The sequence below is a fragment of the Manis pentadactyla genome, chromosome X, assembly GCF_030020395.1.
Source record: "Manis pentadactyla isolate mManPen7 chromosome X, mManPen7.hap1, whole genome shotgun sequence".
NCBI lineage: Eukaryota > Metazoa > Chordata > Mammalia > Pholidota > Manidae > Manis > Manis pentadactyla.
The window spans coordinates 117,264,710-117,282,528 of NC_080038.1; the positions used below are offsets into that span (position 1 = coordinate 117,264,710).

At 52.6% G+C, this 17,819-nt stretch overlaps 1 protein-coding gene across 1 annotated transcript; it reads right to left on the reverse strand.

The window, feature by feature from the left end:
- Positions 1-1,888: 1,888 nt before the first annotated feature.
- On the reverse strand, positions 1,889-16,388 carry SASH3 (SAM and SH3 domain containing 3). The gene is made up of 8 exons (XM_036910957.2): positions 16,210-16,388; positions 9,422-9,517; positions 8,919-9,065; positions 7,282-7,423; positions 5,892-6,040; positions 5,532-5,741; positions 5,226-5,376; positions 1,889-4,706 (listed from the first exon to the last, which is right to left on the reverse strand). Exons 1-8 carry the CDS (start codon positions 16,264-16,266, stop codon positions 4,516-4,518), a joined length of 1,143 nt encoding a protein of 380 aa, XP_036766852.1. The 5' UTR covers positions 16,267-16,388; the 3' UTR covers positions 1,889-4,515.
- Between the last annotated feature and the right edge of the window lie 1,431 nt (positions 16,389-17,819).

Here is a 17,819-nt window from a genome sequence, read left to right on the forward strand (position 1 = left end):
TCATTGTACTGCGAAAGGGGTCAGCCAGAGCTGCCCCAGGCCCCTCAGGGGGAACTTGTCTCCATCACCAGGCTCTGGGAGCACCTGAGGGGGCACCCTCGACCCTGAATCCCAACACCTGGAAGCTTGGATATCAGTTTGTCTCTGGACTGTATAGCAGTTAGTTTGCGGACAAGCACATATTGACATGGCCTTTGTACCCAGTCTTAAGCTCAGTACCCTGGACGTAACAAAAAGATAAAAAAGCCACTATTTATTGTCACTGTATGCCAAGAACTTTATATAAATTATCTCATTTATTTCTCTAACAACCCAAAGAAGTGGATATTATTAGATCATTATTCTTTTTAAAATTTAATTCCATTAAAAAAATTTTTACTGAGATAAAATGAACATAAAACTGTTAAAGTGTAAGGTATGCATTTACTTGATACACTTATATATTACAATATAGATTGTTATTCTTATTTTGCAGAGAAAAAGTATGTAATTACCTAAAGTCATGTAACTAGTAAGTGGTGGAGCCAGGATTTGAAGACACTCTAGTTTACCTCCAGAGCCTTTGCTCTTGGTCACTCCACTAACTAGGGGTCCACAGGGAAACAGACACAGCAGGGTGGTGTGGGTTTGGAGAATCGGACATGTTCTCATTTGCTGAGCATTGATTTTTGTGCTGGACACTGTGCTAAGTATTTTACATACTACTTCATTCAATCTTTGTGACAACCCATGGGGCTGGTACTAATATCCCCAATTTATTGATGCAGAAGGTGAGGCTCAAGGAGGTTAAGTGACTTCTCCAAGGTGACCCAGCTAAGTGAGTGACAAAGCCAACACTTGAATTCAGGTGAGCCCTAACTCCTAACTGCTAGTCCTCGCCTGCCCTAGAGGACCTGCCATTTGCTGTCCCCAGGCCCTGGTGGGGCCTGAGGGCAGAGGAGGAGCCCCATTGCCCTGGTGCACCATCCACCCCACCCTCCCATGGGGAGCGAGAGGCTACAGCTGCCTGGGCCTCTGATGTGCCAGGCTCGGGGTGGGGGTATAGAATCTGTGAAGATGGCCTCCTGGAAACCAGACCTTGGTCTGCTGGGCTTTAGGGCACCACTTGGCATCTTCTAGATGTCCATGGGATGGGACAGGAGCTTCTGGCACGCCTGCTTGGAGGAGTTGCTTCGGGACCTGGGCTACAGGTGCACCTGGCACTGCCTTTCTCACCCCTCAGTCCCTGGCCTGTAGTCTGTATCTCCCTGTTGCCCCCCTCACCTGCCCCTCCCAAAGTCCTGTGATTATTGGAGTCCTTGCACAACTACTTTCTTTCAGCCTGTGTTCAGCCTATAGGCCAAGCTGGATCCCGATAGTTCTGAGACATTCCCCCCCAACCCCCGCCCAATCTCCAGGGCAGAGGAAGAGTTCAAAACATCTTTTTCTCAGTCTGATTTCTCTTTTTCTGATATTTTCCTTTCCCTAGCTTAAACCTAATAGATAGGTATTACCCAAGGGTTTTAAAGGTTTAGTAATCTCCTCTAATAAGGACCCCTTGATGTGTGAGGATTTGAAGCACTTTGGGCATTTTTCATCCCCCACTCCCTATCTTCCCAGAAGCCTATGCCAAAAGGCAGCAGGATAATGACTTTGATACTACCCTACATTGGAGGCCAGAGGCTTGGGTCTATTTATTTACTTAGGTTTTTTTTTTAATTAAAATTTTGTTCCTTTTTTAATAGATATAAAAATAATAGATACTTTTGAAATTCAAATAAAACAAGAATGTAGCGCGTGAACACTTCTCTCCGTCATTTCCCCAATCTCATCCCACTCACCTCACTGGTAACCATTTGGTGCACATCATTCCAGTCTTTATTCTTGTGTATGTTTGTCTTTTCTTGAATAAAAATGGAATCACCCTATAAATAATGTTTTAGTACTTGTTTTTCCCCATGATATAGCACGGACTTCTTTTACAAGAATGTTTGTACATTGTTTGTATAATTTTAAAATTTAAAATCAAACAATAAAATTTCCTGAAGTCATTTCCCTGTATCATTAAATATTTTTCTGCATCATGTTTATTGGCTGCATGGTATTGTGTGAATGAAACATTAATGTATCCGATTCCCCATTTGTGTTGTTTCCAGTTTCTTATAGCTAAAGCTGTGGTGAATATCTTTGTCCACCTATCAGAGCACACTTGTGTGGCACTTTCTGTGGCTTGAGTCCTAGGAGGTCAATGGCTGGGTTAAAGGGTGTCAAAGGCACGTTGCAGAGGGCCAGATTGCCCTCCAGAGGGCCGGGACCTCTGAAAGCTTGTTGGGCTTCCTACTCAACTTCTTGAACCTGTCGGAGCCTCAGTTTGCTCCCCTGTAAGTTGGGAAGATGACGGTACTTCCCTGAAGGGGGGATTCCTGGAGGAGTGTATGAGAGAATAAAATGCAAAGTGCTTGGTGCCTGGTGCATGTGTTGGTGCTCCCACCGGGGCTGTGAGGCTGTTTGGGCTCCTTGTTTCTTTGGTGAGCGTAATGCTCGTAGCTTCCTGACACCCACAGTCGCTGAGGGCAGTGGGACGAGTGCAGCTGAGAGCAAAGCCTGGAAGAATAGTGACACTCTAGTGGCAGCTGTCGCTCCGGTTTGCCCTCCCTAACGCAGTTAATGCAGGCAGGAATAAAGGAAACCGGGGGTCTTCATCTGCGTCTATATCCCACCTCCCTGGAGATGGTGCAGCTTCAGTGAGCACAGGAAGCCCGGGGCCCGGGAAAAGGTGGCCTGAGAGGGAAGGCCCTGCTGAATCCAAATCTCCCCATCTTGGATCCTGGATAGGCCCCAGTGCAGGCTATTCCTCACTGCTGGAGGTCTTCAAGGCTCTTGTTAAGTGAATAGTCCTAGAAAGAGGGAACTAACTATCCACACTCTCAGACTCCAGCAAGGCCTGTGGCCCTGGGAGGCTGAGCTCTGAGGAAGGGTGGTAAGTGGGAAGGGCAGAGCCCGCAAGGGCTTCAAACTGGAGCTTTAGGCCAGCAGGGTCAAGGGCACTGAGAATCTTTAGGGAATGGACAGATGGCCCTGAAAGGACAGTTAAGGACATTTTGCTAAGTCCAGCTTTGAAGGAGACTGGTCTGTCTCTCCTCCCAACCTTCTCTCCATAGGGAAGATAACTGGAGACAGTAATATAGTTCTACTTATGTTTATTGCTGCCAACCTATCTTTCCCCCTCTGCCCCCACCAATATTTACACCCAAAACCCTTCCCCCAAGCTAACTTTTACAAAAGTTCCTGGTAGTAGGTCCAGAAGTGTGTCCACTAAGCAGGCGGTCATAGACATAGTGGGCACTTTTTGTCCCTGGGCCAGTTGGGCCCCAGGGAAGGGTTACTCTGGGAATTCAGGGCACACACTTGGTACTGGGGTCAAGGGAGGTACCCACCAACAGATATTTCCCTTCCAGAGCTCAGGGTCCATCAAAATCTTTAGCAAAGCATAGTTGGGTTTGTGGACTCCCCAGTGTTAAGCTTCACGCTTTCTTTGCTTGTAAGGATCCACACAAGTGGCCAAGTCTGGACCCAGACCTGCATCCGGCTTCTGAGGGGCAGTTCCATCCTTGGAAGCTAGGTCTGACTATCTGCTCTTGGCCTTGGGGAAGCGTTACTGGAGGGGCGAGGGGTGGAAGGGGAGGCTGTGTACTGTATGAAGGATGGGCATTGTTTTAAGCTGGCGGAAATTGCAGCTTGGCTTGAATTACATGGGGAGGTATGGGATGAATGAGCAGGAGGAGTCAGTTTATTTGGGAGCCAAGGCCTCTTCTGTCCCCTCAGTAAACCCCACTGGTGTCCTAAGCCACAGGTAGCAGAATAGGCATGTAATGTCACAGAATGTCAGAGCTGACAAGGCCCTCAGTGACTAATGATTCTAATCCTGAGGAGTCCTAGGCCCTGACCGGGAAAAGCACTTGGTTCAAGTCACACAGTGATTTAGTGGCCAAACCTGCAAGAGTTAAGAAGGAAAGTGGGGAAGGTACATGTGCTTTCTCCAAGCTTTGTTTGGGGAAATCCGGATCTACCTGTGATCAGTCAGTGTCTTTTTAAATGGCCAGCTTCCCCAGAGTTTTGAGACTGACCTGAAACATTGACTTCCACTCCTTTTTTCAGGAGCAGGGTCACAGGGGAAGGTGGTATGGGGGCGAGGAGGGTTTGTGGGCCTTGGTAGTGAGGGACATGGGTAGGGTGGCCCCTTGTTGTCCCACTGCTGTGGCCAAGGCCAGGAGCAGGCTGTGACTGGAAGGGCTGTGCTGTCAGTAGCTGGTGGAGGGAGGGGGCCAGGCAGGTGCGATGTGCCCTCGGCGGCTCCTCATCCACTCCAGCCAAGCCTGTAGGGCCCTGGCCAGCCTCTGCGGCCCTAGCACCCCTGGGAGGGCAGGGCCAGGCTTGGCGCCAGTCCTCTGGGCCTGGACTGCCACAGGAGGCCTGACCCGTCCCTGTGGCCTTTGGTGCTTGGGCCCAGCCTTGGCCTGTGCTGCCACCTCTTCCTCAAGGTGCTCCGGCCAGGGAGAGGCCGTGCAGCTGCTCCTCAGCGCCCGCCAGCTCTGCCTCATCGCGCCCGCTCTCTGAGCCCTCGAAGCAGCCGGAGTCGCGTGGGATGTCCACCTTGGGTTCAGACACTGTGTGCGCCACAGGCTCCTGGCTGCTCTCGGCACCCTCTTCTGCCTCCTCGCTGCCAGCTGCCAGGGGCAAGGGAGGGAGACGAATATGGGGGTCTTGGGCCTTAGCTGGGAGGGAATTCAGAAGCCCCAGGGAGCCCCCATGTGGGGGTAGGGCAGTCTGTCCCACTGGGCACCCACCACCACTCTGGCCCTTCTTGCCCCCTTCTGGCTTAGAAGCAGCTGAGAGTGGTTTCCAGATCAGCTCCCCAGCCCAGGAGCTCAAACTTCTTCAGCACTAAGCAGAGCCAGGAAATCTGGGCTTGAATCCTGGCTCTGTTATTACTCTGCTTTGAGGCCTCAAGTACATGGCTGACTTTCTCTGACCTTAAATCTCCCCTTTGATCCCAACATTAGACCCAATCATCCCTAAAACCCCTTCTCCCCACAAACTTTGCCTGAGACTGCAGTTCCAGTGTGGAAAGTGCCTTCCCACTGCAGAGGGGCAGAGTGTGGTCAGGGGCAGCACCAGCACAGACCTCCCCTCCCTGGAATACCAGTGGGCAACCCCTGCCCAACCCGGCTCCTAAATCTACTCACTGTCATAGTCCAGCAGCAGCTCGGCGGCTGTAAGCAGCTTGGCCCGGTGCTGCGGGTCCGTGATGTTCAGCTCATTGAGGTGTGTTTCGCGCAGCTCTTTGAAGTCCTCCAGTGTCTGGTAGCCGTTGAGCAGCAGGGTGGAAGTGTGCTCCTGTGGGCAGAGGCAAGGCCACCAGTGTGGCTGCTTACAAGCCACCCACACCTGGGATCCCTCCTTCCCTGCATAGCTGACATGGCCTGATCCCCATCCCTGGAGCAAGTGCACCTCCCTTGAGCCTAGACCCGAGTGCAGCTCCCAGGGCAAACCTCTAGGCCGATGCGCTCCAGCAGCTCATGCAGAGTCTTGGGCTTGGGCCTCTTGCCCTTGCTCTGTCGGCGGCTGGGGCGGGCAGGCCCCACAGCCTCCTCGGGCAGCACGTTCACATAGATGAACTTGAAAGAGCCCAGCTTGCCATTGAGCAGGCCCAGCCACGTGCCCACAGGTGGCTTTTCAATGATCTGGATCACATCTCCTTTCTGTGGGAGGAAAGGAGAGCAGAGCAGAGCAGGAGAAAGGGGAGGGGTGGTCCCTTGGCCTTCACTGAAACTGTCCTACCCTGGCTCAGTCCAGCCTCCTTTATGGATGTAGCCTGCCAGGCTCATGAGGGGCCCAGATGCCAACCTTACCTGCAGTTTCAATGAGTCGTGGTCATAGGGGCTGGGAGTGAAGTCGGTGTGGACCCGTGCCCGGCCACAGAAGGGACCCGTGTACTGGGGGGCAGGTGGTTCCTCCCCGCTGCTGCGAGAGCCTGGGCTGGGGCTGCAGAGCTCACTGCCTGCAGGAGATGGGGCAGGGAAGAAGGTCACCTGTGTCCCAGGACAGCTGGAGCAGTACCCAGCAGGTGCCTTCTGGGGGTCTGGCTAGAAATCCCAAGGACGCATGCTGGAAAAGAGAGCTGGGTTCTGGCAAGTCTCACAGTACAAAAGGTGTTGTGACCCACCCCCTCAGCCACTCTGCAGGAGCACAGCTTTGCCTCTGCAGCCTCAGACATGAAAATAGTTGATCACAAAGGAGGAATGGCTCAAAGACCAGCTCAAAGAAAGGGCAAATTGGGAGGGCCTCTGGAGACCAACTGGGCCAATACCCCAATGAACAGATGAGGCAAACTGAGGCTAGCCAGGCCAAGTGACCTGCCCAGGGCCTCTCACCCTATAATTGGCAGCACTGAGTCCACTAGACTTGGGGTCTCCTGACTCCTACTCCAGTGTTCCTGAAAGCCACCTTCTACTCAGCAAGCCACACACTGCATTAATATCTTACTTTCTCTGCTTAATAAGACTCAGTGTCTAGTTACGGCACCGTACGGAAACCCAGATGGGCAATTTCTCTCTGGGGAGGGCGGGGTGAAGGGCATTATAAGTGGTTTTCAGTGGGGGCAGGGAGATGTATGTGCAGCCAGAGAAAGAGTGGGGAACTTGGAACTAGTCCAAGGGGAGAAAAAGGCAGTGCCTCTGTGGGTTTGCAGCCCACAGCCCCTCCTCCAGGCAGACTGCCAAGAAGCTCCTGTCCCATCCCACGGACATCTGGAAGATGCCAAGTGGTGCCCTAAAGCCCAGCAGACCAAAATCTGGGTTCCAAGAGGCTGTCTTCACAGATCCTACACCGCCACCCTGAGCCTGACACGTCAGAGGCCCAGGCAGCTGTAGCCTCTGGCTCCCCATGGGAGGGTGGGGTGGGCTGGTGCACCAGGGCAATGGGGCTCCTCCTCTGCCCTCAGGGGGCCTGGGGACAGCAAGTGGCAGCTCCTCTACAATAGACCTGAATAATTCAAGACCAGGTTGCCTTGGGCAAGTTACCTAACCTCCCTGGGCCTCAGTTTCACAACAATGAAGTGGGGGTAGTAATAGTACTGGGCCTGTGAGGTTGTTGTGAAGATTTAACATGAAGAGGCCTGGGGGAAGTTCCCATTAGGCAAACTGTAAAGGTTCATTTCTCCTACACCACCCACCCCAGATAGCCACCAGCACGCTCCTTCTGTCCAGATGCAGCGGGTGTACCCCCACCTCCCCTACTCACCCGTGGATGCCTGGTGGTTGAGTGCCGGGAGCTCACGCTCCTCCTGCTCCAAAAAGGCTGGTGCCGTCTTCTCAGGGCTGGGGCTGTCCAGGGTGCAGTCTGGAGATGTCGGGGAGGCTGAACCCTCCTCCAGAGTGTCTCCCTGCAGGAGAGGGGGGTGGGAAGCTCTGAGAAGCCTTGGCTGAGGTACCCATGAGGCAGCTTTGGATGCAAAGGAAATGAACCTGGGCTCAGTGGAGAACCAGGGCCTGGCTCTAGCCCCGGCTCTGCCACTTACAGGCCGCAGGGCACTCTCTGAGCCCTAGTTTCTGCTTTTTTAAAGTGTGAACAATAATCCTTGCCCTGCCTGCCCCATGGAACAAGGTTCAGTTGGGGTGCTGTGTGAGTGTGCTTTGTCAGCTGAGAGGGCTGAGGCACACGCAGAAGAGGCTGTGGAGCCGGAGCCTGGACATGTGGCTGTTGCCTGGACAGGGAGAGTCAAGCGGACAGTGGCACTGGAGGGGAACGACTTTTGAGTGCGTTCCTGTGTGCCAGGCATGCCTGTCATTTCACTTAATGCTCACAGTAACACTTGAAGGCAAGTGCTGTGATCATCCCAAGTTTACCTGTGAGAAGTTACGGAGGATAGGAAAGTTAGTTCCCAAGGCCACAGGGGAGCCCACAGCCAAGTAGGCCTGACTCTGGAGCTCCCCCAGCCTCACCACACCTCAGCTTGTGGTAACCCTTTCATGGCTGGCTCTCTAGGGATAAAAGCCCTGATTGGTAGCAGTTGTCACTTCCTGTGCTGTAAACACTCCTCACCCCAGCCAGCCAGCCAGCGTCAGCCTACCATGGCGATGTCACAGAACAAGCAGCACCCTGGCATGGGCCACTTCCACCACAGAGACTATAGACACTAATCCTCTCAAGGATGGAGACAACATTGAAGGTAGTGCAGGAATTAGGAAACGAGTTTTACAGATTGGCCTATAGTCTCTTTATTTTTAATATAATTTGCTTAATTCGAAGTTTAACAATTTTCAATAATGTTTGTGTTTCACATCTGGCTCACAAATTTCTGAAGTTTGACCAAGTGCTGTCCTGAGCTGGTATGAAGTGGTGCATGCAGAATCTGGCACACCATGGCCAAGGAGCCCCCTGTAAGAGCCGCGAGCACACCAGCCTCACTGGGGGACCACTTGGATGTGCCTGCTCCACAGCTGTCTGCCCCTCTCTGCCTCCCTGGGCCAAAGCCAGCCTTCTCTATTTTCTCTCATAAAGGGCTTCTCTTGGAATCAAGCTTTCTCAATCTCAGGGGCTAGTTCCAAGTGAAATTTTGAGGTGGTTGAATTTGCCTCAAGAGATCTCATCTCCTTTTCAGCTGCCCCCTCTCCTTAGGTCTGTCTTCTCAGGAAGCTTCTGCTATCCTGACTTTCATCCCCTCTCAGACCCCATCCCTGTTCCCCCAGGACCCTCCCTCCCTGCCATGTCCATGGCCGAATGAGCTCCCGTCCCGTGTGACCTTCTATCTCATGTTGAATTGGTCCTTCAGGCATGGTACCTGACCAGTGGCTGTCAAAGGGGCCCCGCTCATAACCCTGTCAGAGTGGCACCTGTTTCCCCTGTCCCCAGCCCCTCCCCTGGATCCCAGGCCTCACCATCTCCTCTGACAGGGCCTTCACCATCATCTTGCCCATCTTCCTGTTCATGGTTCGGGAAATCACAGCCCTCCACTTCTTCCCCAGCTTTTTGCCACTCTTCCCAGCATCCTCTGGGGTAGGAACACCTGAGTCATCTTCTGGAATCTGTGACAACAAAGGAGGAGATTCAGGGACCCTGGTGACTCTGCCTAAATCAGAAGGAGGCCCTCGGGCCCTGGCAGGGAATGGAGTGGTGGGAATGAGAGGCCCTGTTCGTTCCTCCCGCCTAGCCCTGGTTCTGGCCTCAGCCCTATTAATTTGTAATCAATCTGTAATTGAAAAGAATGTAGGTGACTTGTTGGGGCCCAGAATTTTGGTGGGCGGAGAGGTGGGCCTTCTCTACTGAAGCAGGCTTTACCTCAGTAACCCTAAAGTCTCCTCTTTCCCCTCCTCCCTCCTTCCCTTCCACTCCCCCACCCACAGCCTGCTGCCAGATCCCCCAAGGGGGCTCTGAAACTCACATTATCATCCAGATTAAATTCCTTCTCGCTCACCACGGGGGAGCTGGGTTTAGATTTGGCAAAATCCTTGAAGCTGCTGGAGCGCTGAAGCGAGAGCTGGAAGAAGCAGAGGTGTTGCGCTTGGTGGTGGTGGCCATGTGGAAATGGCCGGCCAGGTAAGGGGAAAGTTGCTGTTCCCACTGCCAACATAACAGCACATACCCCAGGGCTGGGCCGCGCCACATGTGCCCTGAGAGCCCGGGGATAATGAGCTGACGTGCCAAGATGTCCTTGGAGCTCTGTGGCTTCCCTCTGCTCTTTACAGAACAGTCCCTAATGCTGGCTGCAGCGCAAGCTTCTGACCTCAGGATCCTCTGACTTCAGTCGGGCTTCAGACTCAGCCCACATTTCTACCAGTATCCGAAGTTTGGTCCCCAGAGCCCTGGAGCGAAAGACTAAAGGAGTCTGGGTAAACTGCATCACCTTTACATAACAGAGCAAAACCTTCACACCCGCCCGCAAGGCCCGCAGCCCAAGCCTCCGCGCTTTGGGCCTGCTCCAAGCATGGTCTCCAGGCAGCCAACACACTGGGGTCTCCAGCCTGATGAATCCATGTCTCAGAAAGAGCAAGACAATCCCCCTCAAGAGTCACTTAGATCTGGCATTACGTTTCTGGAAAAACCACAGTAGAGCCTTATTCAGAGAAGGTGCCCACAGATTTGGGGCACAAATGATAAGGGCTAATTTAGTAGAAGAAAGCTGTCATTTTCTTTCTTCAACTCAGCCTTTGACCTTAGCCAGTAATGTGATGAGCTGGCTACTGTTGATCTGTGCTGGTGTTCCCACTTTTACTCCTGACCTATTGTTTGCCCTGGTGAGACTGTTTTCAGGAAATGAGCTTTCTTAACTGTGTACGTGCATATGCACGCCCATATCAAGATAGCAGCCAGCAACCAGGGCCAGGCAGGTAAGGAGGGCAGGCTTTAGATTCCAGAAGAGAGGGCTGAGCCTGAATCAAGATTAACAGTCAAGACCAGAGCTACACACAGGAACCAGGGTTCACAAATGACCAGACAGATAGAGCAGGACTGCAGACACCAAAGATAAGGGCTTGAAGAACTGAAGCCCTAAACCCTCACAAAGCTGAAAGTTTCACATCCTCTTTCCTATGTAAGGGGGGATCCAGTGACATTCCCCCCGGGCAGGGAAATACCACCTGCCCCAACACACACGTAATTGGTCCCAACTCCCAAGGACTGCCAGGAGCTCTTTGGTTCTCTTAGTGGGTCTTGATCAAAGGCAAATCAGCAATCAGGGCCAGGGGCCGCACACCTTTCTAGAGGTCGTGATGAGCTAGCCGACCAGAAACCAGGTCAGTGGTCAGGCCAAGCAGACGCCACCACCATGAGGGCCCCCTGAGTGGGGTACCTGCAGCCGTGGTCAGAAAGCCTGTTCTGTGCTATACTGGGGAGCTGGAAAAGGGGACTGTGAGTGGGCGTAGGGAGCGGAAAGCGTGGCTGCAGTGTGGCCACTCTGGTTCCCATGCATCTCCTCCATCATTGGTTTTCCCCACCCACTATTCTTTCCTCTTTTTCTCCTCTTGTTTCACCTTCTCTCCTCCACCTTCCATTTATTTCCTTCCCTTGTATGGCTAGGATGCAGCTGCCTGAGTAACTTCCTCCTCTTATTGCCTGGAAAAGACGGAACAGAGAGAGGGTGGGCACTGAGCTGGCCTGGGCCCAAGGAGGGCAGGCTCACTGCTATTTATAGGCCAGTGGGACCTATTGTGGCCTTCCCTCCACCACTGCTCAGCCATTCTGCAGTCCAGGAGGCTGAAAGTCGCCCCTGAAGCCCCAGGGATTGGCAAGCCTGGAAAGCAAGCAGGCGGGCAGCCAGGGGCCAGAAGTGGGCTTTGTTAGGGAAGAGTAAACTCCCCACCAGGCTGCCCTCTAATTGCAGCTCTTTCCTTTTCCTGTCATTAATCTGCAGGCTGGGGGCTGGGAGGGGGGCCTTTGGCTCCTGGGACCTTGTGTCAGGGCCCCTCTGTCCCAGCTTTAGTCCAAAGTGGGAGGAAACAATTCAGAAGGGCTGTGGGGTTGGCGCTGGGACCTTAGCCCAGATGGCCACTCCTCAGCCCAGGGACATGGAAGGGACTAGAAAAGTTCTTTGGGAAACTCAGAGTGGGGGCCAGCCAGAGTGGCCTTTTGTCTGGCCTACCAACAATCCCAGGGGCAGATATAATTAGAAATATCTGGAATGCCTTTTGGTGACCCTGTAGTGACCTTTCACCCAGGTATGAGTTGAAATTCTTGAGTCTCTTTGGATTTTCCACCTGGCCTCCCTTTGGGGTGAGGCCTTCTTGGGAGTCCTATCCAGGGGGGCAGAAGTACTGCACTGTGTTGGCCCCCTTTTTCATGCTCAACAGGCATATGTGGGCCTCCTGGAAAGAACTACTTTTCTGGCATGAGATGTTGCTGAGTTCAACTCTGGGATGTGTGATCTTCAGCAAGTTATTTAACCTCCCAGAACCTCAGTCTCTGTCAGCCAGCAATGGGTAAAATGAAGATGAGAGCACCAACCTCATTAGTTGTCTTGAGGATGAAAGGCGCATGTTGTGACCCAGCAACACTGGTCGAACCTCCAAGCGTGCTTAGCCTTTCCTGTGACCCCCTGTAGGCTCTTACCCAGGGCGTGCCCACCTGGAACACTCCACCCTTATCCTTGTCAAAGTTTCTCCTGCCTTCAAAATCCAATGTAACTGAAAACAACCCGCCTGCCCTTCAACTGTGGAATGGCTACTTGACTGCAGCAGAATCATCCAAGGGAAGAGGACATGGCACTGAGTTAGTACAGCTCTTTCCCACATGGGTGAACCTCACAGATCCACTGCTGAGTGGAAGGGGCCAGCCACCAGAGTACGCCATATGGTTCCTCATACAGAAAGGTCAAGACCTGGCAAAACTCATGTATGCTTTTGGAAGTCAGGATAGTGGTTACCTTTGGGGAAAGGGAGCATTGTAATGACTGGCAGGGTCATGAGGGAAGCTTCTGGAGTGTTGGAAGTGCTTTGTTTTTTGATCTGCCTATAGGGGGATGTTCACTTTATGGAAATTCATTGAGTGGAACACATGATTTCTGTACTTTGTGTATTTTTTATACTTTAATAAAAAGGTTTTTCAAATTGAGTTTCAAAGGCACTGCCTCCTGCAGGAAGCCTCTCTTGATCATCCCCTCAGAGCTGCACAACACCCCTGCTGCCATCTTCTTCCCCTGCTTCCTAAGCAAGCTTGGCTTTCCTCAGGTGTCTCTGCAACTACCTTAGCTCCTTCAGTGTGCCAGTCATGTACCAAGCTCCCTCTGGGCTGCTGGCACTGTCCTGTGCATGTGCGGGAATCCAATTACAAGGGGTTACACACTTCCCATGTGCCTGATACCCTGCCAACCACTTGGTGTGTGCTGGCTCACTCCAGCATCACCACAGCCCATCCCACAGCTCCACTTACCAGCTGAGAAGACTGAGACTCAGGGAAATGAAGTGTCTTAGGAAGAGTTATGCAGCTGGTAGCAGCAAGAACAGGAATTTGAACCCAGGTCTGTGACTCCGGAAGCTTGTGCATGTTGCTGTGCTCAGAGCTCACAAAGTCATGCTCCAGTATGGGAATGGATTAAGTGCAGTGATGACTACAGGGGGTGTTTTGTGGGAGCTTCCAGGAAAGCAGGTGGGAATGTGGAGAAGGAAGCGTTCAGGAGGGCTTCACGGAGGAGGAGGCACATTGTGCCATGGAGGGAAGCCAGGATTTTGCCAAGAGGAGCTGGGGAGGGTTTAAATAAGAATGAGAGTTAGGGACCTTCTGAACATGGCAAGCATAGTGGTAGGTGGAGCAAAAAAGGCTGTGGAATGCCCTGGCCAGTCATGCCAAAGAAGTAGTGTCCTGGGGCTGGGGGAGATAGGGGCAGGAAGAGACCAGAAGGAGGGGACAGTATGGGCGCCTAGATTCCTCTCCATTTCCCCTGGTGGGAGGTCTGAGGTGTGAGAGAAAGGGATGTAGTGGGGTACAACCATCTTTAGGGGAGGCAGGTCCCAGGACAAATCCCTTTCCACTTCCTGTACCCCAACAGATTAAAGGGAATGCAGACAGAAACTTTGAAGGAGACAAAGTCTCTAAAGAGCAGCCAAGGGTATGTCCACCCCCACCTGGAGGACCCCCTAATCCTTCATGATGCACAGCAGGTGACCCCACCACCCTGGAGGGCCTGCTCCCACCTTTGCTCTGCTACCTGGAGAGTCCTTTATTCCGTGGCCACAGTCTGCCCTGCAGAGCTCCTGTCCTGATGGGTTGAATCTTTTACGCCCATCAGATTCTTCTAGCAGTTTTGAGATCATTTAGGGAACAAAGGAGTAGAGGGAGAAAGGGTTAAGACTGGAGATGGACAATATCTGCCCCTACGTCACAAAGTTGCCATGAGGAACCAATGAGCTAAGAGGTGGGTGGCATGCACAGCATGGTGGCTGGCATCTGATGCATCCTCAAGCAGCTCTGGCTCTTAGTGCTCTTAAGTCTTGTTTCCTCCACTTCAGGGCTGAGACTGAGGCTAACTCTTCTTTGCAGCATGCTCCCCACCCAACCCACACAGCATGCACCCCCTCGTGGGCACATGTACACATGTGACAGAATCTCTCACGTTTCTAGTTCCAGGCAATCAGTACAACTGCCTGAGATGGGCAGATAAGGGCTATCCGTCTTTTTCAAGATGAGAAAACTAAAGGCCAAAGAAGGTCAATGAACTGTCCAAGGTCCTACAGCTAGACCCGGTAGGATTCCCGCTCTGCTTCCTTGCTCGCTGCTCCACACACTCTCTACTTGGCAGGCCTGGGAGGAGGAGCAGGGGCGGGAAAGAGAGGCCTCACTTGCTTTTGGGCTTTCCCCTCCACCATGTCACTGTGGCCCCTCACAGAAGGGACTTGCCAGAGGTCCCAGTCCTGCAGCTGGGCTGCTTCCTGCAGGCCTGGAGGAGGTGCTGTCTCCACTCCTCCACCTTCTGCAAGCTTGGCTTTTCTAAGGGCATTTCCACTGAATGGAGCTTGGGGAGTGGCTCTGGAGGTTGGCCCAGGCTCTGGCAGGGGTGGGATGGGGTTTGCCTGGATGACCTTCCCTTAGAGGACGTGGACCTCAGAGTGCCATATGGGCTTTACTTCTCCTGGGTGAGGTCTGGGGGAAATCCCAGAGGCCCAGCCACCAAAATCTTCATGATGGAAGCTGGGAAAGAAAATGGGGGTTTCTGGCCTCTGTGTGCCCCTGGGCACCTCTGTCTGAGGTGACACAGGGTCCCAGTGTCAGCTCCTTCTCAGACTCCTTCCTCTAGCTCAGCTACCCTGTGGTTTGGGGCCCAGCAGTGTCTAGAGCAGTATCTCTTCCCACCCCCAGCAGCAAGGGGAAGTGGACCTGCCCGCTGAGGAGTGGCAGCCAATGGCAAGTGTGCTGGGCCTAGCACCAAGTGGGGCTTGGATGGGGGTGATGGCACTTGTGTGAAGACTTGAGAATCTCCTCCCACCCCCACTACCCACCTCTACTGAGACCTTAGAGAAGCAGCTGGGGTGAGGGGAGAGTGGAGCGGGAAGTGGCAGCCACCCCAAGACCTGAGATGAGGCAGGATGCACACCCCAGTACCCTTTGGCTCAGCTTCTCAGCAGGTTCAGCCTCTGCCTGGGAACAGCTCTCCTGACAAGGGGCTCCCCCATAGGGTACCTGGCTGAGGTCCAGGGGAAACCTGCAGGGCGCAGCAACAGCCTGAAGGCCCTGGACCATGGCCTGGGGCTACGCCTATGCCACTTGGGCCTGGTTCAGACCTGCTTTGGGTCCTAGGAACCTGCTGGGTGTGCAGAATGTACTTGCTGATTGGCTGGGAGAATCCAACAGTTGAACCAGAGAATTAAGTCTAGAAATCCTCAAATTCAACTAAAGAAACCTAAATCTGCCAGAGCCTTCAAGGAATCTTCCAGTCTGGCTGCTGCTCCAGGAAGATGAATACCTCAGCTGTCCATGACAGCTGCTTTTCTTCCTGGCCTTTAAAATCCCCCCACTGGATTTTTCTTCCTCAGCCCTCACCTCCTCCCCATCTCACCAGCTTCATCTCTCCTTCTTCACAAATACTTTCTCCCTGCCTGAGAACAACCTATATGCCCCCTGCATTCCACTGCCATTCCACTGCATTCCCCTCTCGTGAGTCTGGAAACCTCCTTAGGCCCCATCTCAGGTTGGCCTCCTCTCCAGTGAGGAGCTGCAACATCGCTGAACCAAGTGGGCAGAGTCTGGGCTACAACCAAAGGGCGGGGGCCATGGGAGCATCATGGCTCCTCGCTGGGCGGCCCAGTGGGGCCGTTAGAGGGAGAAGGCTCTTGACAGGCCATGATGGGCCAGAGGCTGTGTCAGGACCAGCGAGGGGGAGCGAACACTGAGCAGGGTCTTAAGATTCAACTAGAGAATCACATTTTATAATTCTCAACTTCTAGTCTAAGATTCTAGCCCCTAATTTTAGGTCTCTGTCCCATCATTGCAGGGTTGAATTCTCGAGCTCTAGACTTCTAAGTCTGTTCTGTAACTCCATTTGTCTAGAATTTTGAAAGTGTTATCTGTACTTCTGTTACTCTAGTAACCTCTGGGTCCCTGTCCCATTGCCCTCAGGAGAATGGCCCTCTCCTACAGACTCAAAGTATGGCCTTTGGCTCTTCCTACTTCCAAGAGTCCTGGAGGGGATGGGTGGAGAAAGCAGAGGGAAGGAAGAAGTGCGTTCTCAGAGATGCTTCTCACCTTTCTCTTCTGAGTGGACTCCTTCTCACTGGCGTTAGATGGCTTGCGGCGCAACATCGTCCTCTACCCTGGTGACACTCTGTCCCTGCGATCCTAGGTGTCGAGATACCGAGGCCTTGACAGTACTGTCCCGGGGGCACGGCATGGACTGAGCCTCTGGCTGCCAGTCTAACTGCTGCAGTGGCAGCTTGGGGGTGCGGGCCATGGACACCCGGCAGCAGCGGCATACAGGAAGCCATGGCACGTGACCCGCTCTTGCAGCAATCGCAGCCCCTGTCGGCCCCTAGGGAGGAAGTAAGTCCCAGCTTCAGTCTCCAGAGATTCTCATGCAGACGGCTCTTGGGTTGAACAAGCAGAGAAAAGTCCCTACCCTGCCATCTCATGTCAATCATCACCAGTCCTGCTTCTCTGTCTCCCTGGAGGTGGCCCTCAACTGACAATCTATGGCCTATTCAAGCCTCTTCTCTCAGAATCCAGGAACCAGAAGTTGCACCATCTCTCTGCCTGCCTCTTTACCACTACCATCACTCCTTCAACCGTCACTCCTATTTATAGTCATCACCCTAAAGCCATCACCCCTGTAGTCATCCCCACTGCCATCAGCACACCTACAGCCATTATCATGACAGCAATCAACCCTCCAGTCGATACCCTGGGCCATCACCCCTTCAGCCATCACATTGCCGCTAACACCCTTACATCCTCACAGCTGTCACCCTTACAGACATTACAGCCAGTCACCCCCACAACACTCTTACCCCTACAGCCATCATCCCTTTGGCCACATCCCTGCAGCCAACACCTTACAGCCATCAGCCCTACAACCATCACCCTTACTCTCAATACCCCTCAGCCATCAGCCTCTGTCCACCACACCACTGCCACTCTGACCCACATGGTCATCATCCTCACACCCACCACCCTTACAGACACTATTGCTATAGTCAGTCACCCTCACTGATGCCCTCACCCTTACAACCATGGCTCCTATAGCCATCACCGAGCAGTCATCACTGGACAAGTATCACCCCACTGCCACCAGCACACCTACAGCCATCCTCACCAGAGTAGTCACACCGAAGGTCAAACCTCCTTGGCTGTTCCCCATGTATTCACCACCACAGCTGCCGCCATGAAAACAAAAGCATTTGCAAGCAACTCCATGCCACCAACGAACGTCCAGTTCAACAGGCATTTCTTGATTGTTATTCATTTTGTGGCTTGCCTGTGGCAGATATTTTAATAACTTCATTGACTTAGTCTTATGACAAAAGTAATTCATATTTGTCATATACAATTTAGCAAGCACAGATAAGCAAAAAGAAGAAAACCTAAAAATTCTCTGTAATTCTCTTCCATACTGTTTGTACGAATATCTTTCTGGTTTTGAGCATTAACTACTTCTCTATAGAAAATATATCATATTTTAATTCTTTTTTTTTTTTTTTTACAAAAATCATATTGCACAGAAAGCAGCTCAGTGGTTTGGGAGGATGGAGAGGGAAGGGAGAGATTAGGAAGGGCACAGGACCCTTTTGGGGGTGATGCATATGTGTATGTTCACTCTCTGGGTTGTGGTGATGGTTTCACGGGTGTATACACGTGTCAAA

Bases quoted from the DNA above. Each gene is read 5' to 3' on its own strand.
- SASH3 (XM_036910957.2), bottom strand. From the start codon at position 16,266: ATGTTGCGCCGCAAGCCATCTAACGCCAGTGAGAAGGAGTCCACTCAG. The intron at 9,066-9,421 runs GTGAGTTTCAGA...TTGTTGTCACAG, and splicing joins AATTTAATCTGGATGATAAT to ATTCCAGAAGATGACTCAGG. The intron at 5,742-5,891 runs GTAAGGTTGGCA...TTCCTCCCACAG, and splicing joins ACGACTCATTGAAACTGCAG to AAAGGAGATGTGATCCAGAT.